General features: G+C 35.6%; 8 protein-coding genes across 8 annotated transcripts; 6 read left to right on the plus strand and 2 right to left on the minus strand.

Annotated features, from left to right (window-relative positions):
- Positions 1-635: 635 nt before the first annotated feature.
- Positions 636-9,604, minus strand: MONOS_103 (uncharacterized protein). The gene has a single exon (XM_067862739.1). It carries the CDS (start codon positions 9,536-9,538, stop codon positions 1,391-1,393), a length of 8,148 nt encoding a protein of 2,715 aa, XP_067719569.1. The 5' UTR covers positions 9,539-9,604; the 3' UTR covers positions 636-1,390.
- Positions 9,605-11,144: 1,540 nt separating this feature from the next.
- On the plus strand, positions 11,145-11,749 carry MONOS_18300 (uncharacterized protein; the record flags this gene model as incomplete). Its single annotated transcript, XM_067871308.1, has 4 exons — positions 11,145-11,169; positions 11,247-11,285; positions 11,540-11,640; positions 11,696-11,749. 4 exons carry the CDS (start codon positions 11,145-11,147, stop codon positions 11,747-11,749), a joined length of 219 nt encoding a protein of 72 aa, XP_067719570.1.
- Positions 11,750-12,420: 671 nt separating this feature from the next.
- Positions 12,421-17,076, plus strand: MONOS_102 (uncharacterized protein; the record flags this gene model as incomplete). The annotated part of the gene is made up of 6 exons (XM_067862622.1): positions 12,421-12,567; positions 13,445-13,538; positions 13,594-13,899; positions 13,950-14,108; positions 14,308-16,699; positions 16,848-17,076. 6 exons carry the CDS (start codon positions 12,421-12,423, stop codon positions 17,074-17,076), a joined length of 3,327 nt encoding a protein of 1,108 aa, XP_067719571.1.
- Positions 17,077-17,864: 788 nt separating this feature from the next.
- MONOS_101 (uncharacterized protein) lies at positions 17,865-18,392 on the plus strand (the record flags this gene model as incomplete). Its single annotated transcript, XM_067862512.1, has 4 exons — positions 17,865-17,867; positions 17,980-18,040; positions 18,133-18,239; positions 18,306-18,392. The coding sequence occupies 4 exons, from the start codon at positions 17,865-17,867 to the stop codon at positions 18,390-18,392; spliced, it is 258 nt and encodes an 85-aa protein (XP_067719572.1).
- Positions 18,393-19,432: 1,040 nt separating this feature from the next.
- Positions 19,433-22,332, plus strand: MONOS_100 (uncharacterized protein). The gene is made up of 8 exons (XM_067862405.1): positions 19,433-19,853; positions 19,921-20,378; positions 20,456-20,469; positions 20,649-20,683; positions 20,907-20,972; positions 21,091-21,115; positions 21,185-21,365; positions 21,540-22,332. The coding sequence occupies exons 1-8, from the start codon at positions 19,544-19,546 to the stop codon at positions 21,645-21,647; spliced, it is 1,197 nt and encodes a 398-aa protein (XP_067719573.1). The 5' UTR covers positions 19,433-19,543; the 3' UTR covers positions 21,648-22,332.
- A 27-nt stretch (positions 22,333-22,359) lies between these two features.
- Positions 22,360-23,715, minus strand: MONOS_99 (uncharacterized protein; the record flags this gene model as incomplete). Its single annotated transcript, XM_067880439.1, has 1 exon — positions 22,360-23,715. One exon carries the CDS (start codon positions 23,713-23,715, stop codon positions 22,594-22,596), a length of 1,122 nt encoding a protein of 373 aa, XP_067719574.1. The 3' UTR covers positions 22,360-22,593.
- A 648-nt stretch (positions 23,716-24,363) lies between these two features.
- Positions 24,364-25,325, plus strand: MONOS_98 (putative DDE superfamily endonuclease; the record flags this gene model as incomplete). The annotated part of the gene is made up of 2 exons (XM_067880332.1): positions 24,364-24,388; positions 24,775-25,325. 2 exons carry the CDS (start codon positions 24,364-24,366, stop codon positions 25,323-25,325), a joined length of 576 nt encoding a protein of 191 aa, XP_067719575.1.
- A 972-nt stretch (positions 25,326-26,297) lies between these two features.
- On the plus strand, positions 26,298-26,831 carry MONOS_97 (uncharacterized protein; the record flags this gene model as incomplete). The annotated part of the gene is made up of 3 exons (XM_067880223.1): positions 26,298-26,344; positions 26,560-26,610; positions 26,693-26,831. 3 exons carry the CDS (start codon positions 26,298-26,300, stop codon positions 26,829-26,831), a joined length of 237 nt encoding a protein of 78 aa, XP_067719576.1.
- Between the last annotated feature and the right edge of the window lie 579 nt (positions 26,832-27,410).

Below are 27,410 nucleotides of genomic sequence, written 5' to 3' on the forward strand. Positions count from 1 at the left end.
CTATTGGGTTTTGATGTGAATTCCAAATTTCTATGCAAGAAACTCTGACGATGCAACGCAAAAATCCAACAGTTTTCCGATTCACTTCCAGCACTTTCGAAATGAACTTGATATATGTCCCTTTTCAATGCCATAAATTGATTCTTTAACTTTCACCAAATCTCAATTTGTTCCAAGAGAAAATTCTGTTATCATATGCAGATTTCTTTCTATTGCATTTTGAACAGTGAAAATATCCGTTTAACTTTTCACCTTTTAGAACAAACATTTTTTCTTCTGCAACATACGCAAATTTTCGCTTCGTTTTTGAAAACATTTTCGTTTTACCACCACCACGCTCCGTCTTCGTCTGTGAAAACAATATCCAGCTGATGAATCTTTGTTATCTGAAGATCCATCATTGCCATTTCAATTTATCTATTTTGATCACAACCCATGGCAACTTGAAATTGTCCCTTTTTTGAAAAAAATTATTAATTCATAATGATGCATTTCCGATGATTATTGACATGAATAATGATAATTTATAATCATATAAATTATAAACAAATATGTTTTGATGTGTTTTGAGAACTCATATATCATACCCTTATTCCAGATTCGCTCGTGGTGATAAACAAATGCAAGATTCGAAATTGATGAGGAAATAGTGTAGTTATTGATTTTGAAAAGAATGAATTGACAGAGAATCGTTATCCATATTTGGCTAATCAAACATTGATATAAACTGCAATTGAGATAATGATTAATAACATAAGAAGAACAAATAACATACACATATGTTACTGACAATACATCACATCAAAGAGTAGCAAAGGAGAATAAAACATATACTCTTTTATAAATACATAACCAGAATGCTTTTGATGAATCATTGCATATCATGCAACTCAATCATAAAGAAATAAGTCTGTTTGAAAAAATACATATTAATAAATGAATATACATACAAACACACAAAAAAACTTCTCCTTGGAGAAAAAAGACAAAAAACACATTTTACAGAAAAAACACATTCTGCCGTTGAGAATGTCGATTCTTCTGCAAAAACCATTCTGCCTTTTCAAAAACAAAACAAAACAAACAAAAGTGTTCAAATTACATAATAGAAATAAACTTGAATTCAGCTGTCATTTCAATCAAGCTTATTTTCTTTTTTAAATTAGAAACATTCGCAAATGCATATCGTTGCATATCCTGATAGCGATTAATTCTGATTCATGCTCAATGGTGTTCTCACAGCTTCATCATTTTCTTTTTGTAAAATCAAGATAACAGAAGGCCAAAGCTCTTTCAATTCACTTGAGTCGGCATTTCCAATTATGAAACTTCTCTTGAATTCTTGACATTGCAGCAAAAATATCATTTAACGCAGTTTCCTAACTGATTTCTACTGTTCAACCAATGTCTGATTTGTGGTCCTGCTGGCTTTCTTTGTCGAGCAGCTACCATTGTTGTATTCGCTGTAATTTGACTCAGCCATCAGGTTTATTGCATCAGAAACTGTGAATCTGGATGCGTTTTGAGGGAAAAGTCGGATGTATTCGCTTTTGAGAAACGCAAGAGATGGTCTATCTGACACTGTTGACGAAAGCATGTTCTTCACAAGATTTGCCAGTTTGGAGTTTTGAATCGATTCAATTTCTGGCCTTGCACCATTCATAATCTTCTGTCCAGCCACCTCCGCCTCATACTCCCCAAATGGAACCTGAAGCGTCAGACACTCCCACAGCATCATCCCAATCGAGAACACAACCGTCTTCTTCGTTGCGTGCTTCTTTTGTCCATTCAACAGTTCTGGCGCCTTCCATCTCAAACACTCATCTCTGTTGTCAAGCTCGTCCTCAAAGGCAGATGAGGGCGGAGGTGAGTCAGTGAATCTCTCGCTCATCAACGAAATGTCAGATGATGATGTGGCAATGGTGGAGGACGAGGAAATTGAGGAGGAATCTGAACAATCAGAAGAATAGCTAGAGTGCATCGCAAGGCAGATGACCATGTGCTCAGAGAAAAGAACAATATGAGGGCTCAGATTGTCCAATGACTGAAGTGGGTTTTCCATCTCATCAAATGAGTGGAGAGCAAGATTTGCAACCCAGAACAGGATTTGGGCAGCAGTTATCACTCTTTCTTCCAGCGTCCCAATTGCCATTTCCTTTGTCTTATTCAGCCCATGCAACAGCATGAACAGCGAATCTCTCAGATCCACAATTAACTTTTCATGAGGTGATGAACAGGCCATTGCATCCACCAGATTCGACATCGAAGATGTGGTTGGGCACAAATCCTCTCCACGAACAAATGTTGAATCTGAATCAGTCGTTGAAGTGGTCGAGGTGGATGAGATTGATGGTGATGGTGATCTCTTTTGAATCTCTCCTTCTTCCTTCTCATCAACCTTTTCCAACATCCATTGTGGAATCTCGTCTGAATCTCTTCCTAGGATGTATTCAGTCGATCCACTCTCAGATAATAAATGCTCTGATGACTCAGAGTGTTCCATTTTGCCATTTATTCTTTTCTTCATCCTCTCATCGTTTTTCTTCTCTGCCTCTCTTTCGGCTCTTCGCCACTGTTCTTCTGGTGACATCTCCATCGTCACCATCTCAAATGCTTTTGGATCCTTCTTCACTGTGTCTTCCACAATCACTTCCAGCTCTTTTGTTCTTCTCTTTTGCTTTTTCCAACGAACAATAAAGGCTATTGCAACAATAAGAACAATCAAAAACAAAACAACAAATATTATTGCAATTATAAAAGCCCATGATTTTCCTTCTTTCCTTCCTTCAACAATCCTTTCATCTCCATTTGCCTTGGGCTCACTTCTGTTCTTTAGAATGAAAGATTGCGTTGATGAAGGAGAGTCTGCCTTGCCAAACAAGATGCACACTGACACCTCTGCTTCTTCAGCAGCCGATTTCACCGCATTTGACTGAATCCTTCCAACTGCACTGCTCTCATTCCCATGCTCATCTGAACAAAACTCGTATCTGTCAATCACATCCACATCTCCCACTTTCGATATTATCTCGAATGACAAGTTGCACGGTAGAAGCAGAGACCCAGTGAATGTCAGCTTCATCTCTCCTTCATCTTCCTCGCTTGACACACGCTCCAACACAGGGATGAAGAATGATGAATCCCTCTCTGAAACAATCCCTCCCAATGTGCATCCTTCATTCAGTATCCACAGAGAAGTGTTATCCTTCAATCCATCTCCTCCTTTCAAACTCAAAACATTTAATGCTCCTGAATCTGAACAGATGATATTTCTTCTCAATGACGGATATCCTTCGACAGATGGATTGTTGTCAATGAACTCTCCTTTCTCAATATTCACATTTCCTCCACTCATTGTTATTCCACCTTCTGGTGAATTCGATATTGTTGTGTCTTTCGTCATCACAGAACTATTCACAACATCCACGACAGATCCATCCCATCTGCACAACTCTTCTCCTGAATTCAAATACTGCTCATTTCTTTCCTTTTCACTTCCATCAAAAACGCAGCTGTCCATTTTCACATCCAAACAATTCTCCAATTTCATCAATTTTCCTTTTGCGATCTTTGAACTGACTCCACCCATTGTGCAATTTGTCAAACAAATTGTCTTTTTCATTGACAAGCAAAATGTCAATGATTCTTCATCTCCTTCAACTGTGATATTTTCAATTTGCAACTTTTCCATATTTAATTGACCACATTCATTAATATCTATCAGAAATGTTTTAATAGTTGAATTGAAAATCGTTAATGAATCAATTACCGATGGAAGTTGTGATGAAAGATATAACGAAGATTCATGAAGAATGAGATTTGATATTGTGCATCCATCAAGTTGTAATTCTCCTTTTTTCATATTAATGATGTGAAATGGAATGTTTGCAAAAGCAGTATTTCCTCCTTCCGTTAATTGTTTTGAGCCGAATGAACAATTCATCACTTCAAGAATCCCTCCTTCTGGTGATATCAGTGATTCGTGAGAAGAGATGAAATTCAAATCAAACACAAAGTTCACTCTTAGCAATGAGACAGCTCCTGTTGTTGAAATCAAAGAATCCTTTGTTTTTTCAATACTTGATTTCACTTCAACTTCACATAAGCCTCTGCTCCTCGAACTCAGACTCATCTCCTCCAGATTTATCTCTTCACCAATCACGCTCTCCTCAACAATGAACATCAGACTCATGAAATCTGAAGTCATATGCATCAGCCCATGCTCAATTGAATCACATGGTAATGTGTTTGTTCCACATTGTCTGTCATTTGATCCATTCACACCGCTCACAACAATTGTGTCACTCTGATAGATCGTCACAAAATCAATCAGATTTGTATCGATTGGATAATCACATTCATCTCTTCCATATATTGCATTTATTCGCGAATAATGATTCTCTCGAAGATCAAATCGAAATTGACTTTCATTGATTTGAGAAGAAATGTTGAAGCAATCAATGAAAATATCATTTCCTGCACTGGCTGTGTTTGCACTGAACTTCGTCCCCACAAATGTGAAATTCAATTCTCCTCTTTCCTTTGCTGCAAGATACACTCCTCCTCCTCTTCCTGAACTGAGACCGCAGCTGCAATGGCTGATTGTTGAGTCAATCATCTTCATTGATCCTGATGCACCCAATGTGAAGAATAATGCCCCTCCTTTTTCACTTGATTCTGCTTTGTCTTCTGTGATGTTGCTCGAATTCACAACCAAACAAATCTTATTCTCACTCTTTGACTTCAAAATGCTAGCTCCATTGTCACTTCTCTTCACTCCTGAAAATGATGAATTGTCAATTTTGAGATTCATTTCCTCACCCACTTCATTTATCTTTGTTGTTAATTCAGATCCTTTGATCAGAAGAAGACATCCGCCGTTTTCATTCAACAATTTCACTCGAACATTCGACAAATGACAGGTTATTCCAGAATCATGAATTACAAAAATACTGTTTCCAACATTGCATGACCCCATCGACAAATCATTCACTTCCACGCTTCCGCCAATCGCATCCACAAACACACATTCAAATCCATTGTTCACTCCAGCCTCTGAATGGAATGAACATCCAGTTATCACCAAATCTCCTCCTCTGTTTGAAATAATTGTTTTGGCTGAACTGTCAAAATCAGATGCCAGTTGCAGTTGGATATTCATCAATTCAAGATGAATATCATTTTCGATGAAATATTCCAGCTGATTTCCAACTGCCTTTTCAAAATTCAAAGTTGCTTTCACATTCTCTTCTCCCATCTTTACACTCTTTTTGATCTGATAGTTGGACATGTTGAATGAATCTTGAATAATGGTTGATCCTTCAATCTGAATTGTTTTCTTTCCGCTTTCTTTTTTCATGTTTTCCATCCCTTTCCACATTGTAAAGCATGGCTCTTCCTCACTTCCACAACGCGCCATGTCAAATCCTTCAGATGAGATAAATATCTCAAATGAGCTGAATGGAATCAAAAACATAAACAAATCCTTTTCTTGATGAAAGTTGTCACTTCCAACAAACAGAGTTTTGTCATCTTTCATTGATGAGTAATCAAACTTGAATGTATTGTTTGTCACAGAAGAATTAAAATCCTTTCCCAAAATGAACATGTTCTTTCCAAATTCTGCCTTATTCCCATCAAATATCAAATCTCCTGATAATTCAAACAATGCATCTGCATCTGCCACAGAAAGCATCATTCCTCCTCCTTTCCCTGAAGATCCACTTGTTGATGGAGCACAACACTTTTCAAATCTTGTTGATGAGACATACAGTTCAGAGGGATTTTCCAATGAAACTGACAGTCCTCCCCCTCCTTTTCCATTCTCATTCACCTCACATTTAAGGAATGTGCAATTCTCAATTCTCATTGTGTCTTTGCTTCCATCACCATTCGATCTTAAGCAAGCACATCCACCATCTCCCGCTCCTCTCGTGATGTTCTCAAATAAGGTGTTCTTCAATGTGATTGATGGACATTTCTCAACATGAATCGCTCCACAATTTGGCAGATCACAATTTGTGATCGAGCAATTCTGAATCGCGACTGAGCTGCTTGTTGCAATCTCAACCAATCCACACACTTCATTTGTTGTTGTTTGATTCATAATCACCTCATCCATCATGCATTCACAACTCCCATTCACAACAATCACACACACTCCAAATCTCACTTCTTCCGCATTTCCTCCACATTTCATCCGGATAATCTCAATTTTCCCTCCACTCCCACCGACAAACACAAAATTCACTGCATCCACTCCATTTCGCGTCTTTATCCCACAATCAGTAAAACTCAATGTCCCTCCTGAAGAATGAACAAATGATGATTGCCCCCCAATCAATCCTCCCAATTCAAACAATATCCCTGTCAATATTGATGAAACACTATTCATCACCAACGCTTCTTGCGTTTTTGTTCCTGTTCCTCCAACTTTCAATCCAACATCTTTGTTGCTCGAATCAATCTCATATGGCTGCCCATTCAACTTCACTTCTTCATCAAATGAAAATGTGCTTGTCAGTCTGATGAACCTCTTTGAAATTGGAAACTGAACTTCTCCAACATTCCCAATTCCTTTGCATGGATAATCTTCATATCCACACAGTCTGAATTCACTTCCTTGTTCTCTCCCACTCACATATGCTGGTGATGAAAATGTCCGAAGAAACACAACAAGTGGAATAATCAGCTCTGGCTTGTCTCTTTCTCTTCCACAAAGTTCATTCAAGTCTGCAACTTTTATTCCAATTTCTGGATTGAATCCAATTGAAGTGCTGTTGATAACAGCCGATAAATCCTGTGCTTTAACAAACAAATTCTTCCCTCCCATTGTTGCAGCACAATCAACAAAACTCACTGATGCTATTGAAAAATCAAATGAATTATCTGCCAGACATAGCATCACCCCTCCTCCATATCCACTGCATTTGCATTGATTGAACGAAGTTGTCCCTCCGCTGTTTGATATTGAATCTCCAATCAGAACCTTGCTTGTTGATGATAATAGTTCGACATTGATCCCTCCTCCATTTCCATTCACACACTCACATTCCTCAATCGTTGTGTTCCACACGGCAAATGTCTCTCCTCCCTTCACGCTTTTTGCCAACACAACACCATCACCTGTTGTACGATTCACATTCCGAATTGTCACATTCCCCAGCACACTTTCTCCTGATGATGATCCTGCTGATGATGGCTCCACAAATAGTGGTTGATTCATTTTCATATTTTTGATCTCCGCATCAGCCATCTTCAGCTGTTTCAGTGCAACTTCAAACACAGATGCTGATATAACACTTCCTCCAGTTGTACCTGAGATCACCACATCCTCCAGTGAAAGAGCCCCGCTCTCCAGTGACACCACAAACACACTCGGCGATGGACTTCTTGCTGCATTGTGGTCGACCCCCAAATGTCCCACCTCCAATTGGCCAGAAGATATGCTAAACAGCGTTGTCGAAGTCGAAGAAAGAGCACTTGTCCCAACCACACTCACTGCCTTCCCTCTCCCAACAATAGAAATCTTCTTTTCCCCAACACTGATCGTCTTCTCTTCGCTCACGTGCTTCCCACCCAGCAAAGTGATTGTCGAGCTCAGCTGCACCATGCTTGTCTCCACCGCATGCTCCACTGTCTTGCACGATGCCGACTCGATCATCCCACACAGATTGTTTGTGTCATCCCCACTCACCCCCACAAACCGATACTTCATCCCTTCCTTCAGCCAATCCTTCTTTTCTGTGTGCTGATGCATCCAATTACTATCGGCAAAACACACTCTCCTATTATCGCTATTCATTGTATAAGATTCGTAGAACGGATTATTCGAATCAAAGAGATTAAATTCATCATAGAAATACACATCATGGCCATATGGAGCGGAATCAGTGCATCTGCAATTGTGAAAGAAGAGAAAATAACAATAAAGGTTGTGACTTGGAGCTGTTGATTGATGTGGTTCAAAATCCAATCCTCCGCCATATGATACAGCCGAGCACGAAATAAATTGGAGGCTCCTCATTTTGAATGCAACCGGAACACAATAGCAATACAAACCTCCGCCATATTGGCTTGAAAGCGAGCACGCAGTGAATGAGCACTCAAACACACAAGCACTCTCTCCTTTGCCATTTTCTGTTCCAATACAGTTAGATCCAGAAACTTGAAAAGTTGATAAAAGAATTCCTCCTCCAAAGCTATCTGCCTTACAATTCTGGAATTCACAACCACTGATCCACACACACGAAGTTATATCAAAAACACATATCCCTCCTCCATTAATATTTTGGATTGTACAGGCGTTGAATGAATTGTTTTCAATCTTGATAGAATTTATTGAAACACACAAAATTCCTCCGCCACAACCATATGCATAGCAATCATTGAACGAACAACATTCCACTGAAAGCAATCCTGATGGAAGACCGTTCATAAAAATTGCTCCACCATTTGAAGCGCCATCTTCCAATGTGGCATTTTCTCCAGTGGTTCTTGAGTCATTCCACACGCACCAAGTGAATATATTCATTCCATTGTCTGCTATCTGCTGTCTCCCTGGATGCTTTTTATCACTTTCTCTCCCGATGAATTCAACGTTTCTTGTCCGACGGTATCCCACAAATGATATGTTCGAAGCAGACAACGAAGCTGAAGGGTTGTTCAGAGAAGGAACAATCCCGTCATCATAAACATCACAAACACTTGAAAACGAGCAACAACTCATTAATGTCGAACTCTTTGAGGGAAATCCATGTGCTGAAGGCTGCTGCGAAGGAGAAATCGAGATGTTGAAAAATTCCAAATTTGCGAGCGAAAAAATGGATATGCTGGAAGATGATAAAAACGGGTCTGACGAAACACAAAAAGATGAGAAACGAGATTCACTCACTGAAGCAGTTCCTTCCTCAAGAAAACAGCTGGTTGTTGCTTCTGAAGCAAAAAGAGAAGGAAAATCATGCAAGTTCCAAACTGATGAATAAAGTGAAATATTAACTATCGTCCCACAACACCCACGAATAGCAATTGGAGGCTCTGGAGATTCAACTGACAGCTCACATTCGCTCATTTCAACAAAACTTCCATTTCCTGCCTGAATTACTCTTCCATTTCTTTCTCCCTTCATCGACAAATAAATGAGTCTTGATGAAGAATTGGCAAAAATAAAATATCCTTCAATTTCACTTTTTTCATGGGTTTTTCCAATTTTCATAATTTCTTCTTTGCTTTTTAGAAAATTTCCTCTTTCATTGCGTTCATGAGATTCATCGTTCGCATCCTCGCATTCATTTCTTCCATAATTTTCAATATCTTCAATCCTTTTCATTTCATTGGAAGAACTTCTTTCTTCCATTCTCAAAGCAATTTTTTTTTCTTCAAAACTCTTTTGGAAAGAATTTAACCGATCATTGGGCCAACAACTCATTTTTTCTTCTCTCGCACTTTTTTCCATCTTCCCCATTTCTTCGCTTGTGGCATTATTGAGCGTGCAACGCACACAAATACTGATAACAAGCAAACACATTCCAGACATCATTTGTGCTTTGCTTGAACAAAAATTATAACTTCTCCAAGTTCCTGCTTTTTTTGTTCTTTGTATTATGGGTTCATTTCTCTCATCATATCATTTTTTCAATTATTTCTCTTTTCTTCAATTCACCAAATTCCTTTTTAACTGTCGCCTTTGCATTGTGTGACATTTTTTTCACACAATTCAATCAGTACAATGATATATTCTCTTTTCGATTTTTCTCATTCGGAAAGCAAAAATATCCAGCATTTTGATTGAGTGTAATTTGAGACTTTTCAACAAATTCTTGAGAAAGAGAGAAATAATGTTTGCTTCTTTTCATTGATTTTTTCAAATCAACAATATTCACTCAATTCTTTGTCTCAGTTGTCGGAATTTTCTTTCGAACTTGAAATAACAATTTGAAGTTGGGCTTTTTTCCTTTTTTATCCTCTTTGCAAAGCACATCTTTTTGCAACACACTTCGTATTTTTTTTTCAAAAAACTGTTGCAGCTCTTGTTTTTCAAAGCCAAATTCCACATAAGTTGCCTGAAAATGAATATGTTGCTTCATTTGTACTCCACTTTCGATAATCTCACAGCGCAACGAGTCAAAACGAATTCACATCCTCCAAAGAAAAATTGCCCTCAATCCTCATTTTCTTGAGGAGTTTCAGAATTGTTGGAGGATCAGAATGGTTCTCATCTCTTCTCATGGATCACAGGGAAACTTCAAAAAATATTCTTCCAATAAATATAAAGATTCGAAGAATTCAACAACATATTTGTCACAGTAAATCCATCATCAAAAAATGCATTTCCTCACCTATTTGCCCACTCTCTGTTGCATCTCTTTCCCTGGATCGAATTAATTTCACTTTTTGTTTTCAATCAGAAAAATAAATGTGGAAAAAAAAGGAGTTTCGCTAAACTTCAAAATAAAATAATAAAGAATGGAACAAACGAATCTGTTCGATAATTCGCAACGAACATTGTTCAAAAGGCATTTTGAGATGCTCCTCCCTGGTTATTCTGCCAGTTTATTATTTTTGAACTGCTTCATTTCCAGCCTAATGTCCGTCCTGTTGCCAAAATGTTTTCATTCGAAATGTCTCTTTTCTGTTCTTCAAAATTTTTAAATTCTCGCTTCTTTTTGTTGCAAAACAAACTTTGTGAGCATTTCCATCTCCACAATTTTCAGATCATTCATTTGAGTTGATTTATGAATACTCAACAAACTCCAAAATAAGTTCTTTCAATTGTAAAAAAATGGCAATATTGAAAATAAATATATCATTATATCGTACATACATGTTTATCAAACATTTGTTTGATGTTTTTACGAAGAATTTTGTCTTTGAGTCATTCTTTATTGAGCAATCAGCCAAGTGAATATTTCATCAAACATACCGATAGCCAAGCAAATATAAGTCTCTTCACCTTTGATATTCGCATAATTGCTCAACTTTCCATTTGAAGAGGTTGCAGGCACCAACATCAAAACGCTTTGCAAAAGGGATACAAAACGTTCTCAATTTTGATCAATCCAATAAGTTGTATGATGCTTTAGTTATTTGCAAAATTGTTGCAAAAAAGCAATATAGAGATGGATGGATGATCATTATAACGCGAAATGCTAATAAATTGTGGGCAGAAGAGTTTGACAAAGCTGAACAGGAGTCAGCATTGATTTTATAATTTTTTTCGTCCAATGCTTAAAAATGCATTTTTCTAGATAAAGGGAAAAACTTCGAAGTGAAAGGGGGAACGAATTGTCTGCAAACGCAACAATGAAGGTCAAATTTGCATTTTTGTTGCAATTGAATGGATGCATTGCAACTCAAAGAAGAAATCGCAGTTTTTTTGTTTCTAAAAAAAAAAAAAAGACATCCCGCGAAGTGAAGTGTGTGGCGGATAACGCTTTTTTGAGCAAACTTATTTTATTTTTATAGTACGGCTGCTTATTTATGATGCTGATATTTTAGCAGTTTCATGGAGGTATTTTGTGATATCACTTTTTAAAAAAAGGTATTGCTTCTGAGGATTGCTTTGAGCAATGCTTAGGGGAAATGGCAAGTGTGCATTCATCGGCGATGTCTCATGGACACACGCTGATTTGGCAACAAAAGGTTTGCGAAGACTGCACAATCATCACTTTTTATCTTTATGAATGTTTAACAAAAGCATTATTATTTCAGGATATGTTCAAGGTGCGTTTTGTTCGCTCGTGAAAGATAACCTTCATTACAGACGCGAAGGTTCGCTTAAGAAGACGATTTTCTGAATGTGTATTAACGAGAGATATCAACTGCACATCTGAGGTTTCGTGTCTGTGAGTGGAATGACGATGACTATCCACGGGGTTTTGATGGCTGAAAGACGGATACAGACTGCATCAAAAAAGAAATTAAGTGATGAATAAAGAAAGAAAAGAAAAGAATCAAAGAAGATCGAAAGAAAATTCAACACATATGGAAACTGCACACCAAATATCCACATCTGAATTTTGCTGGAAAGCGATTATCCTTCTTTAGCTTTCACTTTATCATCAACTTCATCGCCATCTTCCTCAACTTTCAAGAAGTATTTTTATTTGAGTCTCTGTCAAATCAGACTCTGAGATGTATTTGCGTTTCTTAAGCAGCGCACTCCGCTGTCATCTTTGCATCTGTTTCACATTTCTTCTTGATGATTTTATCTGATGATTGCCAATCGATTGCCAACACTCAGAAAGGTGATATTTGCGGTTCTTCATCGACACACACGATCTTCTGTCATTTGAAACAACATTCAGTTTGAATTGGCGATCTGTCATGAACTGGGCGAAGGAATCAGATGGAAGCACAGAAATGTGATGGCTTGTGGGCAGAGTGGAAGAGACGAGACTCACAATTAGGACACAAGGCACGATGGAACAGCTGAATAAAAAGTTGGAGAAAAAAATGAGAGAGAGAGAGAGAGAGAGAGACACAGACAGACAGACAGAGAGAGAGAGAGAGAGAGAGAGAGACAGAGAGAGAGACAGAGAGACAGAGACAGAGAGAGAAAGAGAGAAGGTATTACAACTGAGCAAGAAGAATGAAGTATATTTTGACTTTTAAAGATGAAAAAAAAGGAAAAGCTGGGGAAATAGAAGAAAACAGAAGAAGAAGAAGAAGAAGAAGAAGAAAGAGCAAAGAAATGACGCACACAAAAGGCAGAGCGAAGAAGACTGAAGCAAAAGATCAAGTGCCGTTGAGGCAGAAAGATTGAAGATAATTTGGATGAAGTTTGCAGACAACGCTGTTTTGAGAGAATGGTCATGAAATGTCTGCCAAATTGTTTTGTTTTGCTTTCACTTCGTCTTTGGGATGTCTTCGCTTTCATCTTCGTTGAAAGGCAACGAATTTTCTGATTGACAGGTGTTTTGTATGTATTTTATTAATATTCTTTTTGTTTGTATTCGACAAATGGCTTTTCGCTTTGAGATGAAAAGAAATGAAACAACAACTCTTGTTTTTTCCGACTTGTTTGCAGTTTTTGAAAATTCAGATGAAATCATTTGCAACTATTTTTAAAAAAGAAAATTCACAAACGATTTATTTTTGTTTCTTTTTTATAGCCGATTTTTTCCCTTTACTTTTTTTATTTAAAAGAATAAGCCGTTTTATTGAATAATAAGTGTATCATAAATAACAGAAATTGATTCAGCTTTTTTGTTTCAGCAATTCCGAAGGATAAACAGCATATTGTTGAATGCAAACAAAAATATAAATTCATGTTTTGTGAATTATTGCATGGAAAAAACAGAAAAAATTTAATTTTAGTAATTTTCCCATAACATCTTAAAAAAATTGCATTTTATTTAGAAGAAATTCCTGTTGGATATCTTCGTTATTTCTTATGTTTTTATTTATAATTTTGTGCTTCACTAATTCAAGTTGTGAAATTCAGAACTGGAAGTTTGATCCTCCAACTGAATATAAGGATGTTCGTTTTGGTGAAAATGTCCTTTTCATCAACTATTATTGGATAGCAGTGAGCGATCGTATGACTTATATATTTTTCATGCATTTTTAAACTTGACAAATGATATTTGAAAGATGGTTCAAATGAAGAAAAAGGATGTGTTCATTTCTTTGAGTACATAAATGATACTGTTGGATACATATATTCTCACACACTACAACCTCCCAGCGAGGAGGATTGTCGCTCATTTGGATTTTCTATATCTGCTGTATTTTCAAATGCTCATGGATCCCGTATTTTTGTTGTTTCTGCACCATCTGGGGTTTATATGTCAGATCAAAAGACAAATACTGAAGACATGATGGATGCAATAAGGCGCACAAAAAAGACATCAAAAAGTAGTTATGTATTCGTTTATAGTTTTAATGAATATGATGGAGGTTTGAGATGCTTTTACACTGTTATTATTTCAAAGTAAATTTTTTTGAAGAATTAACTCTCTTAAATACTTTCAAGGATGATAATCCTTTTTTTGGATATAGCATTTCTATTGAGTTTAGTGGAGTTCTTGCGATTGGCATTCCTGGATTCGACAACGAACAAAAAAAACCATTAATGGGAAGTGTTGCTGTTATGCTTTATGAGAAAGGTTTGTTGGAGAGATGTAATTTTTTGATAATAGGTATTTATGTGGTAGCATGCAATCTATGACACATAAAAATAATTTATAATTTTTTAAAATTTGAACTATTTTTTGTTGTTTTTGAAAATTATTTTTCTTCTTTTTCAAACTTTTTTTGTGAATACAATTGCTTAAACAATAATTATATTTTTTTGCCTTACTTCAGGTGCATATGCTTTGCATCGCTATTCTCTTTTGTCTCAAGCTGAAGATGAAGCGATGTATGGGAGTTCTGTTTATGCAGGGCCTGAATGTGTTTTTGTGGGAGGGTTTGGCTCGTCCTCAGTGGCAATTTTGCTGATTGAGCGAAATGGAACTGATGAAAAGAAGGAAAAGTCGAAGGCATCCAGAAATTCGTACGATGTTGCATATGTCTTGGGGAAGAAAAGGCTGCCTATGAAAAGCTGTTTCGCACCACTATCCAGATTCCAGAAGCTGAAAAACGCATTGCAAAGTGTAGTGTTTCATCGTAAAACGGAAAGATTCAATAATTTTCCTGTGAAAACATCCTTTCCATTGCTACCATCAAAAGCTGGTTTTTCTTCTCTATCTTTTCAGACAACAATTCCATCATCTTCATCATCTTTTGCCTCTTCAAAATCATCTTCATTCAAAAAAGATCATCCACATCGCATTTCTTATGTCGCTTCACAAGTTAATTCTTCTCATTTCAACGAGAGTTTTATTTCTTCCTTGAACACTTCATTCACCTCAACTTCATCGTCTTCCTCTTCTTCTTCTTCTTCTTCTTCTTCACATTCATCCATCTCTCCCACCCCATCCACCTCAGATGCAGCATCATCAGACAAGACAGTCATTTCACACCCATTTTTCGTCAGCACCGACCTCAACTACACCGAAGCCGAGCTTGTCAGCAGCGCCTTCTGTTCTTCTCTGGCTGCTTCGTACGACGGCGAGTGGATGTTCTGCGGGAGCCCCTTTTTGAACAGCTCTAATGGAGGCGTGTTTGTGCTGGTGGGCGCGCTGAGGAAGGCGAAGGAGGAGTGGGAGAAGGAGAAAAAGAAGAAAGTGGATGAAGGAGTGGAGGTAGTTGCTGAATGGGAAGATAAAGAAGAAGATTGGAGTGATGGAAATGGCAATACAATGAATAATAAAATGAGCAGTGGGAAAGAAAAAGCCGAAAGAACTGAAGAAGACCGTTCAAACAGAACGAAAGAGCAGAAAACGACTGAAGATAAGAGGAATGCGGCAGATAACATTGTTATTTTGCTGCATTCGTATCTTCTTGAGCCAAGTTGTGGCTGTGTGAAAACAAAAGACAGGAGCACATGGAAAACGAAAGAAGAAGAAGAAGAGGAAGAGGAAGAGGAAGAAGAAGAAGAAGGAAAAGAGGATGAGAAGGAAAAGGTAGTTTTTCATATCACAAAAGACGAAGATCTCAAAAATGATTGTCAAAAGAATCAATCCGCAAATAAAACGAAACAGTCAAATATGAACAGGAATTCTTCATCATTCAAATCATCATCATCTTCATCATCATCATCATCATCTTCTTCTTCTTCTTCTTCTTCTTCTTCTTCTTCTTCTTCTTCTTCTTCTTCTTCTTCTTCTTCTTCTTCTTCGCCTTCTTCTTCTTCTTCTTCTTCTTCTTCGCCTTCTTCTTCTTCTTCTTCGCCTTCTTTAAAGCCCACACCATGTTTGTTTGGGGAGCACATTTCATATGAACAGACGATGGAAGTGTTGGCCGTCTCGGCCATCGGCGGAAGAGCTGAAGATGTGCCGAAAGAAAGGCTGCTGAAGATTTCGTTTGCGAAAGAAGAAAAAAGCACACACAGCAAAACAAGCGAGGAAAGCAGAGAGAAGCAGATTGATGAACACAAAAATGGAGTTCAAAAAGATTCGCTCAAAGAAAATGAATCAAAAAGAGCAAAGACAAATAGTTTTGTGAGTCCAAAACCAAAATCTTCTCAACTCACTTCGTTTCATCCGTCGCAGGATGCTATCCAGAGCAAGCCAGGGCTTGTGTTCCAGTACTCCTTCAACGAGAACAAGACTGAGCCAAAAGAAGGGCTGAAGAAAGGCAAATTCGACGAGAAGCAGACGATTGTTGCAGGCGGTGCCAGCTCTCTTTCCTTTCTGTATTTTTCGCATTACTCGGAGTCCTATGGCATCGCTGGGAGTTTCATTCCTGACGTCTCTTCTTTCGCTCGCTCTGGCTCTGATGACATATTCACTCATAATAACATGACCAATGAATTTTCTTCTGCTTCTAACGCTTTTGTTTCTCTGGAGGAGTCTGCAGCAGATTCTTTGGCAGTGTTCAAAGAGGACAAAAGTGTGTTTCTGCTGCTTGTGTCTGTGTCCAGCAAGCAGACGGTGGATGTCTGGACGATTCTGATATTTGTGGCGATGCTGCTGTTCAGCATACTGATCTTGGGGGTGTGCATAGCTCTTGCCTGCATCCGGAGGAGGAGGAGGAGGCTGCTAAATCAGGGTGGGATGGGAGGTGGAGGAGACGGGGGAGAAGAAGGGGTGGGAGAAGGGGAAGGAGGAGGAGGAGGAGGAGGAGGGAGAGGATTGGGAGGAGAAGGGAGAAGGTTGGAAGGCGATGGCAATGATGGTGATGAGCGCGGAAGAAGGAGGAGAAGGAGGAGAGAAGAAGAAGACCGAAGAAGAAGAAGAGAGGATGTGGAAGAAGATTTGCAGGAAGAAATGTTTGCGGTGGCTATGCTGGTGATATCAGAGATGGAGAGGGAGGAGCGGGAGAGAAGAGAGAGGGAGCAGAAGGAAGAAGAAGAAGTCAATGCGCGAAGCAACAACCAAAGAAGAGATAGAGAAAGAGAAAGAGAGAGAGAGAGAGAGAGAGAAAGAGAAAGAGAAAGGGTTGAAAGAGAAGCAAAAGGAATGGAGCAGTCCTTGCACAGACCTTCACTGGTTCTCAACGGAGCTGATGTTGACAATCATTTCCATATGAATATTCCTGAGAATTTGCACAATTCACCTTCGTCGCTGTCTTCTTCAACATCATCATCATCATCATCATCATCTTCTTCTTCTTCTTCTTCTTCTTCTTCTTCTGCATCACAAAGAAAAAGAAGCTATGAAAGAAAAGATAAGTCAGAAGAGGACACACAATACTTGCTTGACGAGCACGATTAAAGACAATCTTTTGTGAGTGACTGAATGAAACATATATTCAAGCACTGATTGTGTGTGAGTGTGCTTCAAATTAATTAGAATGTTATTTTGACTGAAGGTTTATTGAAGATGCATCGAAGTTATTCTCAACAACGAGAAGTTACATTCACACGGTCCTTTCTATCCTTTGAAGAGAAAGAGAGAAATTAACACTACAGTTCCTTGCTTAGAATATTATTCACCATCATTAAGCAGGAAAAATACAAAGATTCATGTTTGGTTTTGCTTCATTTTTTTGTTTTACGATTCGTTTTCTGTTATAAACAAAAAAATAAACTAATTTTCAATAAGCAAAATAGGATGCACGTTTTTCAATTAAAAAAATGGAGAAGATATTTTAAATCCAAATGAATTATAACTGCAGAACTTTAAAAATGAAAATTGATTTCAATTTTGATTCAAAGCTGTTTAGCATAAAGCCATAAGCATATTCATTATTTTTACCAGACATTTCAGAATATGAAGACAAAAATTTTGTTCTTAATGAGTTGAAATAATGTTGATTAACGAAAAATATTCCAAATAGAAAAAATTCAATTTTATGGGCATTGATCAATATAGACAATGGTTTGCTTTGTTGGGAATAATTCATTTTTATTGATAACTTAATATCTTGTATATTTGTTTATACTGTTTAAATATGAAATCTCTGCCTTTGCTAAATAACTTCATTTTTTAGCCATACAGATTTACTGATCTTGCAGAATTCGCTCGTATTGTGTCAATTTCACGTAACAAAGGTAAAAATGATGTTTTTTTCGTTGCACATTAATTTATCAATTTTGCTTCGAAATAATTGTAAATGTTATTTGAAAGTTTGCTACATAAAAAGAGACGGAGCTGTTTTCAAGTTCAAGCTCAGAGGACCAACTCAAAAGACAACTCTCATTGTGCATGACGCTTCAAAAGCAAGAAGCGTTAGAAGGTCCATTCCAAGAGGTGTGCAATGAGAATTATTTTGATGTTAGTGAATATGTTTTGTTATTTGTTTTAAAAACTTTTCAGAGTGGAAAATTGTTGATGTTGCTCTTCACAAAAAGAAGGGGAAAAAATAAGAAAAATCGTAGCGATAAGACAATGATTAATTTTTGAAATTCGCTTTTTGCCTTCAATTCGAAGTGAATTCAAAGATCTTAAAGATAAATAAAGTATATCTGCTTCATTCTTTAAAAAAAAATAATAATTAATATGTTGCAAAAATTAGTTCTTTATTGTTATTAACCTTTTTGTTAAAAGTGTGAAAAATGAGTTTTTGAAAACTGGATGGATTTTTTCAATTAAAAATTTGCTTGAAAATTACTTCAATAACAATTTAATATCGAATATGTTAAACACACAAAAAGTATCTTGGAGTGGTACTTTTGTACTTCAAGTATTCCTTTCCAAATTGCGTAATTAAAAATTGCTCTTCCTCAATTACTTGCCTGTGTATTCCAATTATTGCAACAATGCACGAAAAGATCATTAAAATATTTGGATAAGCAATTGCCATTCCTGTGTGTAAAAGAATAAATCCAAGAAATGCTGGATTTCTACTGAATTTGTAAACTCCTTCTGTAATTAATGTTGTTTTTTGTTGCTTTTGAAAGCCAACGCGCCACGAATCTCCAAGAGACCACATCCCCATGTTAAAAACAAATGATGCAACTACGCAAACAAAAAGTCCCGAAATGCGCAAGAAACGTGAAGCAAATACAATTTTGAAAGAATTCTCGAAAAGACAAGATGTAATTTCAACACCAGCAACAAGATATGACCAAGCGACAAGGAATATTGTGTTAACACTTTTTTCGTTTTTCATATGCAACTGATATCCTTTCATTTTGATAATCAATCCTTTCACAAAATATGAAATGTAGACCGTTGAAAGGACAAATAGAATAACGTAGTTATATACAAATTGTAATTTCATATGAATTGTTCTCGAAATAACTCTATCCCTTAACTGAGCTTCAAAAAACCCAAAGGAAAGATCAACCAATCGGAAAAACGGTGTATCTCATCTTTGGTGTTATGCGAATCAACATATAACCATATCTTTTTCTTATTTTATTTGCTTAAATGTTAAGCAATTGTAGAAATCGATCATAGTCTCAAACTTTCGAAAACTTAAGAATATTACATGAAAAATTTCTTCGAATATTTTTAATAAGGGCTGAAAAAAAAATCTTAGAGATTAAATAAAAAAATTTTATTCTGTTAAAAAAAAAAAACCTTTTTTTAATAGATTAAAATATGACTTTATGACTCAAAACGAAAAAAAAGAGACAAAAAAATATATTATGAACAGAGATCACAAGAAACAAAAGATGGAAAAGATTGAAGATTCTACCATCAACCCCGAAGATGTACTTGGATTGCTTGATGTCAATTCCAAAAGTCTGAGCTTAGAACAAAAAAAATCTGTTGGAAAATTTTTATTTGGAACAATAAATACAATTCAGCAATTGAGCCTAACCCCGGAAAAAGAGGAAGTTACAAATGCTTCAGACTTAAATACTTTACCGAAAAATTGTGCTGAAAATGTACTTCGAGAGCTGGATGAAATTATACGTATTTAATCAATTTTTCTACAAAATAATTTTTTTTATTGATTGTATGTTTTGAAAATGCGATGTAGCTCCTCCCCCAAAATTTCATAGCATACTACCAAAAGACGTTGATCCAAAAGCTTCTGTAACATATGGTGACTTGCTAATTTTCGAAAAGGGTATTCTTTCAATGATGAAAAGAATGTCACAGGATTTTGAAAAAGATTTTGAAGAAAAGAAAGAAAAAGAAAGCAATCAGCAAAATGCTCCTCGAACGGAAGTTGATTCATCTGAAGTTGAAGAAAAGGAAGATAAGCAAATGAAAATTAAGAAGCAACATTCAAAAAGAAAAAGTCACGACAGAAAAGAAAGAAGGGACCGCCACCACCATCATAAATCTTCAACAGATTTTGAAGCAATTGATTTGACTCCTGAACTGTTTGAGTTTTCGGATTCCAACAAGTTCAACGTGGATGGTTCAACTTTCACATTTTCAACTTCAGAAACGGGATATGAAGCTGTCATATTGAAAAATGTTATTTCGTCCGTATGGCTTTTTTTTATTATTTTCTCTATAATATGTGCTTATTCTGGAAATGTCTTTCAAATGATTCATTGACGAAGGGGATTTGGAGATTGTATGTTCTGAAAATATGTCAAGTCATAATGATTTTTTGAAAATCAAATGCGTATATTGTATTTCTTTTCTTCTTTATTTTTATTTTTATGTTTATTTTTTTTATAATTTTTTTGATATATTTTTAAATTCTCATTGTTTTCTTTTTTTTTAATTCTTTGGAAATAATATCTTTTTTAGAACATTTGAAATTGTAAATAATGCAGGAGATTTTTGTATGTGTTACAGTTGTTTCTTTTCTTTTCTTTTCTTTTTTTCTTATTTGCAATAATTGTTTATTTTTTGCGTTAAATGCTAGGATTTTTTATTTTTTATTTTTTTATTTATTTTTTTTTTTTTTGGCATTTGTTATTATTGTTTTATTTTTTGCTCATTGCGAATTGATTTTATTTCATTTTCATTCACTTTTGTATCTTTCGTATAAATAATGTTTCAAAGGCGTTGGGATTGTTCCAGAATATGATGAGTTTCCACGTAGTTCACGCTTTGTAGGAGCAACTGACTGTTTGAATTTTTAATTTTGTATTGTCTTCTTTTTTCGTGCTTCATTTGTTCGCATTATCTCTTTGTTCACTCATTTAATTCCTGATTCACTGGCATGCTGCAAATTGTGTGTTTGAAGTTGGAGTATCTGCAGATTTCCATTGGTTTGCTTTTGTCAAAATTACAGTCTTTTTATTTCAACTCAATTTTTTGTGCATTTTTGGTTCATTCAGGAATGCCCTTGTTGCAAAAGGGACGAATCAGACTGATTTTCCAATAAGATCATCGAATTCAGGGGATGTTATTGTGTGCGAAGTTGATATGACAACCAGAGATAGTTCGATGTGGTTTTTTAAAGACGGAGTGGCAGAGGATTCGGTTGTGACTGATTTGCCGGATTCGTTGCGTTTTGCAGTGTGCAATGAAGATATTACTTGGATGAAGTGAATGCATGAATGAATGAATGAGCAAATATTCGAAAAGAAAATTTGAATTTTAAAATCATTGTTTAATATATATATATATAATATATAATATTCACATTTTCGTTTCTCACGAATAATGCAAATATTCATATGTATTAAATAGTTTTCTTTAAGAAACAACGGAGATTCTATTCGAATAATCGAACTTCGGCAATACAGCACACCTCTTCATGGAGATATTCCAGAAAGAACTTATCATTATCAAAGTTAATAAAATAAAGAAAGTGAAGTCAAAAGGTAAAGGTTGTGTGTATTTTTTTCGCTAATGTCGTGGATTTGAGTTGATGCGTTTGAGTTGATATTTTTTATGAGGAATTTCCTTCAATTTTGAGCAATTGGGACGAAATATTTTGCTTTATGAATTTTGTTCAAAACTATATTTTCTAAATTTTTTCTCAGTTTTAAATTTTTTTTTTTTTTTCTGTTATTTTTTGCATTGTTACGGTTGATTTATAATGATATGATTGCAGAAAAATGTGGAACAAATCTCAATTTTTTTCATAATTGTAAAATTTTGCACTAGTTCTTTATCTTTGCAAAGATGAAGCTTTTTTTATTTAACAAAAATAATAAAATGAAATTTTTTAGTTTTATCAATACAGAAATTGAAGTTGCATATTATTATTTTAACTTCAAAAATTCTCTTTTGAATAAGTTGTTTGCAGTTAAATATTAGAAATCCTTGTTTGTGGCACTTTAAAGAATAATGTGGGCATGCATTAATAATTTGCTATTTTTGAAATTCAATGAAGTTGACATCAAAAGAATATTCCTAATAATAATTTATTCGCTCTTTCCTTTATATTTTCATTTGAATAATTGCAATTATCTGTCAAATTCAGGAAAATTTGAGAGCATATGAACTTTGTCCAATATATTTGATTTAATCCATTAAATTATTTGCTTGCGAAACATTAAAGAAATAAGAAAATCTCAGCTAATACTATTTATACAAAATAAATTGAAAAGCAATCTCAGCTTGTAAACAAGCGAGAACATAGAAATGAAAAATTATTTTGTGATCAAAAAATTAAGAAAAATAAATTTTTGTGGTTACGGATTAGAAAATTTCAAGAAATAAAAAAAGATTCAGCAAATCTTCGATTACAAATAAAAAGGATTCAAATGAAATTGCTTTTCGTATGAAACAGAGCAAATTAATGCTTGAATGGATGCCATCTCCTGAAGGGTTGCTGTTCAACGAATTTTTTAACAACAACAGTATCCGTCTGTGGTTCTTCTTTTGGTGGCTCGTCTTTCGGTTCTTCTCGATATTCCAGTGGCTGAAACACGCTTTCTTTTATTTCTTCTTCAACAGCATATTCTTGCTCTGGTTCCTGTTTCTGCTCCTGCTCCTGTTCTGGCTCTTGATCTGGTTGGTATTCTTCTTCCATAACTAACTCCAACTCTGGTTCTGACACTTGATCCATTTCTGGTTCTGGTGTTGGCTCTGGTGTTGGCTCTGGCTCTGGTTCTGGAACAGGTTTTGGGTGCGGACGAGGATGTGGGCGCGGGTGAGGGTGAGGATGAGGATGAGGATGAGGGCGAGGATGAGGGCGAGGGGGATGATGACGACGGGTATGTGGTGATTGATCAAAATCATCATGATACATCTCAGGATGCGACTGTTTTTGAGAATCTTGAGCTGAGAAATCTTCCTCGGTATATTCTTCAAATTCTGTTTGATATGCATGTTCTGGTTCGTCAAACATGGAATCATACTCGTGTTCCTCACGAACTGTTGGTGAGCGTCTATGTCTACGACTCTTTCCCATTGTGCTGAAATTAACGCACATTAGTTCCTCTCCTTCTGTCCCAAAGCATTGAATTTTCACGTTGCGCTTTCCATGAATTTTTCTTGGAAAACGCACGATTTTATGTATTTCGATCTCCGATGGTTCAATTGGGCAAGATCTTACTTTACATAAATCAATCCGATGCTTGTTTGATCGAATTTTTTCATGAGGTCGATGCAAATCATCAAAGCTTTCTTCATTTGTGAAAGGATCATTCATAAATGTTTTTGTTTGATTCCGTTTGTTATGTGACACTGTCATTATGCAAAATCCTTTGCTTATTTCTTCAATAACGTTCATGCTGACATTCACTTCATACTGCTTACCTTTCGTTCCACGATGTCCAAAAGCGTGCGTTGACTCACTTTTATAATAAGGCTTTACAGAAATTTTTTCAATTTGGATAACACCTCTTCCTTCAAGGCAATTATCAACTCTATAACTCTCAATTAATAAAAAAATACAAAATGCAACAAAGAACATTTTATTTATTTATTACATAATTTCTGATCTAAATCAAAATCTTTTTCATGTTTTTTTAATGATTAATTCATTAAAAAAGGGAAGGTGAACGTGTTATTGCGAATTTATATAAAATTCATATTTATACCTACTCTTCAATAAAATTTTAACTATTTTGGAACAATCACAGATGCAGTCTATCCAAAAAAAAAGAAAGAAAAAAGAAAAAAAAGAAAGAAAGAAAGAAAGAAAAAAGAAAAGAAAGAAAGAAAGAAAAAAAGAAAAAGAAAAGAAAAGAAAAGTTAAGAAAAGAAAAGAAAAAAGAAAAAATTCCCACAATCTCTTGTTGAAATTACGATAAAAATTCAATGCAAACAATTTCCTTTCTGGATGCGAGAACACCAAACAAAAGGACATTATTGAGCAGCCAAGTTCCAGATATATCAGAATACAGAGTTGAATATATGGCAACACATTTTTCACATCCTTTGGAAGATATGATGCATGAAAATATTAGAATGAGAGCAGCTTTGAAAGAAAAGGAAGACAGAGAAAAAAAAATTGAACAATTCAGGCAGAAGGATACGGAGGTTGAAGGAAAATGCAAAAGGCCATACACTCCAGCAACTGTCGAAAAAAGAAAAAAACTTACAGATTTATTCAGAATTTATGGAAGAAGCAAATCCGAAAGCTGGTATGCGAATGAATGCACACTTACAAACATCACCACCAGCAGATATTTACAAAAACTGCAGATTGGAATAGATATTATTCACAATGAAAAACAAAAAGGAAGGAAAAAAATAGTGAACAATGATCGTTACAAGAATCTCATTAGACAGAAAATGAAACAGAATCCATTAACCACCCTTCGAACGATATCACACGAGCTTTCTTCAACTGGTTTGCATATTTCAAAATCTGCTGTACACAATATGCTTCATGAAAAAAACAATGATTTAGATTTATTCCCGATATTTTCTTTCAAGAGAATTACTATCAGGCCTGCACACGCAATCACAGACGAAAATAAGAAACAAAAAATTCATTTCATTGAAAAATTATTTCAATACGATAAAGATGGAGCATTAATTTTCTTCATCGATGAGACGTCATGGAACGTTAGTTGCATCAGGAAATACGGTTGGGCAGAAAAAGGAGAAAAAGTATTTGTTCCTCCACCTCCACTTTTTCAATCTATTACAGCTATCACATCTATATCCATGTTAGGAATGGGCTACACAGAAGTTATTAGAGGAACTGTCGACCATGAAGTGTTTGAAGCCTATATAAAGCGTTTTCTATTATCCATCAAAAATTACAAATCGTCTGTGATCGTTATGGACAATGCAACAATCCATCATATTAACATGGACAGTCTTATAAAAGAAGTTGGACATGTCATGCTATTTAAAGATGTATATTCTCCAATTTTGAACCCAATCGAGAATATATTTGGCATTTGGAAGGCAAGAGTTGAATCAAATACGTCAAAGAAGGAAGAAGAGTCGAACCTTTTCTCTGAAATGGCAAAAACCTTTGTCAAAATTTCTGCCAGAGAAGTCAGAAAAACCATCATGGATATCGAAACAAATATATGGCCACAGGTCATATCCTTGAAGGATCTGTGAAGCAAGTTTTTTATTTTAATTTTTTCACCATTTCATAAGTTTATTTTTGTTTCAAATGTAACATTCGCTTTCTTATTACAATGATTTTTTTTGTTACAAAAACAAAGTTGGAAAAACACTTGTGTTTCTTATTACTTCATTTGTTCGTTCATTATATTTTTGACATTTCTTTTTACAAAACAAATACAAATTTAAACAGAATATCTTTTTGTTTATTATGAGATGAATTGTGAAATAAAAAAAAAATTTCAAAATTATTGAGTTATTTTGAAATTACCCAATAATTTTGAAATTGTCTATGGAAATTTTGAAATTTTTGGGGAATTTTGCAATTACTCAGGAAGACAAAAATTTTTTTCTAAAAAAAATATTACACATGAATATTAAGTTCTAAATTCGAATATTAAACTTTTTCTCTTGCACAGTAATTGCAATTGTTTATTTCAAGATGTTACAAACAGTCATTTTTGGAATTTGTCAGAATTATCGGGTCTGTTTATGTGATAGTGTAATTATCTTCACAATCAATTGAACATAAAAAAAGCGCACAATTGAAATTCAACATATTCATAGAAATATTATTGATTCGCAGCTATCCAGAAATCAAAATAAACAATCCTCACTTCCACCAATAAAAAAAGAAGTGTTGTTATTGCTTTTTCATCACTAGAAATATTTCACTTAGTCCAGCTGTTTTTTTGAAAACTTCTGAGTATCATTCTGTTGATATTTCTTGAGCATTTGGCATTGTTTGATCATTTTCCATAACGAATAAGAGCCACAAAAGAAAATGGGCACAACTCGATGTGTCGTTGCTGAATGGGCACATAAAGACAATGTGATAACAAAAGGATGGATTTATGGTGTGGAGTGAAGGAGTTGAGCTTTTGGAGGAAACAGGGTTTTGAGAGGGGGAAAGGAGCGATAAAATGTTATTTTTTGTGGAAAAGAGGTGTTTTAGGAAGGTCTAAGATGCAAAATGGATGTGTCGGAAATGGATTTGGATGGACTTTTGCGAGGTTGTTTTTGAGATTTTTGTGAGTTGGAAGGAGTTGGAGTTGTGTTAATTATTGGAGAAAAGGAATTTGCTGTTGAGGAGGTGGGATAAGAGGGGAAAACAAGAAGGACAGAAGATGGGTGGAGTGAATGGAATATATTTATTGGAGGGGAAGATGAGAGATGGAAAGGAAATGGAGAAGAAATGGAAAAGGAATATTTTTTTTTTTAAATGCAGAGAGAAGGAGGAGGCATATGAGGCGGAACAAAGAGAAGAGATTTTGTGGACGTATGTTTGATGAGAAAGAGAAGCGTGGTTGAAGAAAAAATGTGAGGAAGATTTTTGTGTATTTTATATTTTTTATTGAAAGGACAGTTTGGTCGCGCCTCTCATTTGCGGGACAAGGGATGGAAGCTGAGGTGGAGGAAGACAGGAAGAAGGAACGTCAGGCGCAGCACTTTGCATTGTGGGTGTGGGGAAGGATTCGCGACAGTGATGGAGCGAGGTGAGGGGCTGACCATGAGGGGGTGTTTTGCGCCAGAGACATTCAAAGAAATGGAGGTATTTATTATTTTTGATTGGGAAAAGGCGTTCCATGGAGTGAAAAAGATAGGAATTATGCAATTGTTTGTGGAAGAGATGGAGGATGTGTGGCGGAGGGGAGTTAACATTTTGGAGGAAATGGAGAGAAAAAGAAGATTTGGGCAAGGGATGGGAAGGGATTCTTGAGATGGAATCTTCTTCTTTACCAGTTTTTCATAGAATGAAGTTTGTGAAGTAATTCGAGTGGAAGGAGAATAGAGGATATGGCTTTGACGAATTTTTTTGGAAGCCAGAAAGGAGTCGATGAAATTTACATTGAAATAAACAAGAGAGATGGATCAAAATAGTTTTGAAGATTAAAAGAAATGATATATTGAGAAGAAGAATAAGAGGAAAACGAAGAAATAATAAGATTTACAAAAAGCTTTGAATAATGTTTATATTGTTTATAGAGTTGTATAATGAGCATGCATTATTAAAATCTAACTTGATTTTCTTTTTCGGTTTTTTTGCCTTTTTTTACAAGCAATATCATTTTTTTTTCT

The sequence above is a fragment of the Monocercomonoides exilis genome, assembly GCF_001643675.1.
Source record: "Monocercomonoides exilis strain PA203 chromosome Unknown scaffold61-464226, whole genome shotgun sequence".
In the NCBI taxonomy this organism is placed as follows: domain Eukaryota; phylum Preaxostyla; order Oxymonadida; family Polymastigidae; genus Monocercomonoides; species Monocercomonoides exilis.

What these genes read in the sequence shown, in the direction of transcription:
- MONOS_100 (XM_067862405.1), top strand. Translation starts at nt 19,544, where the DNA reads ATGACTCAAAACGAAAAAAAAGAGACAAAAAAATATATTATGAACAGA. An exon ending in AAATAATGCAGGAGATTTTT is followed by an intron (nt 20,684 to 20,906) that starts GTATGTGTTACA and finishes AATGTTTCAAAG; the next exon opens with GCGTTGGGATTGTTCCAGAA. An exon ending in CTTTGTAGGAGCAACTGACT is followed by an intron (nt 20,973 to 21,090) that starts GTTTGAATTTTT and finishes GTGTGTTTGAAG; the next exon opens with TTGGAGTATCTGCAGATTTC.
- MONOS_103 (XM_067862739.1), bottom strand. Translation starts at nt 9,538, where the DNA reads ATGATGTCTGGAATGTGTTTGCTTGTTATCAGTATTTGTGTGCGTTGC.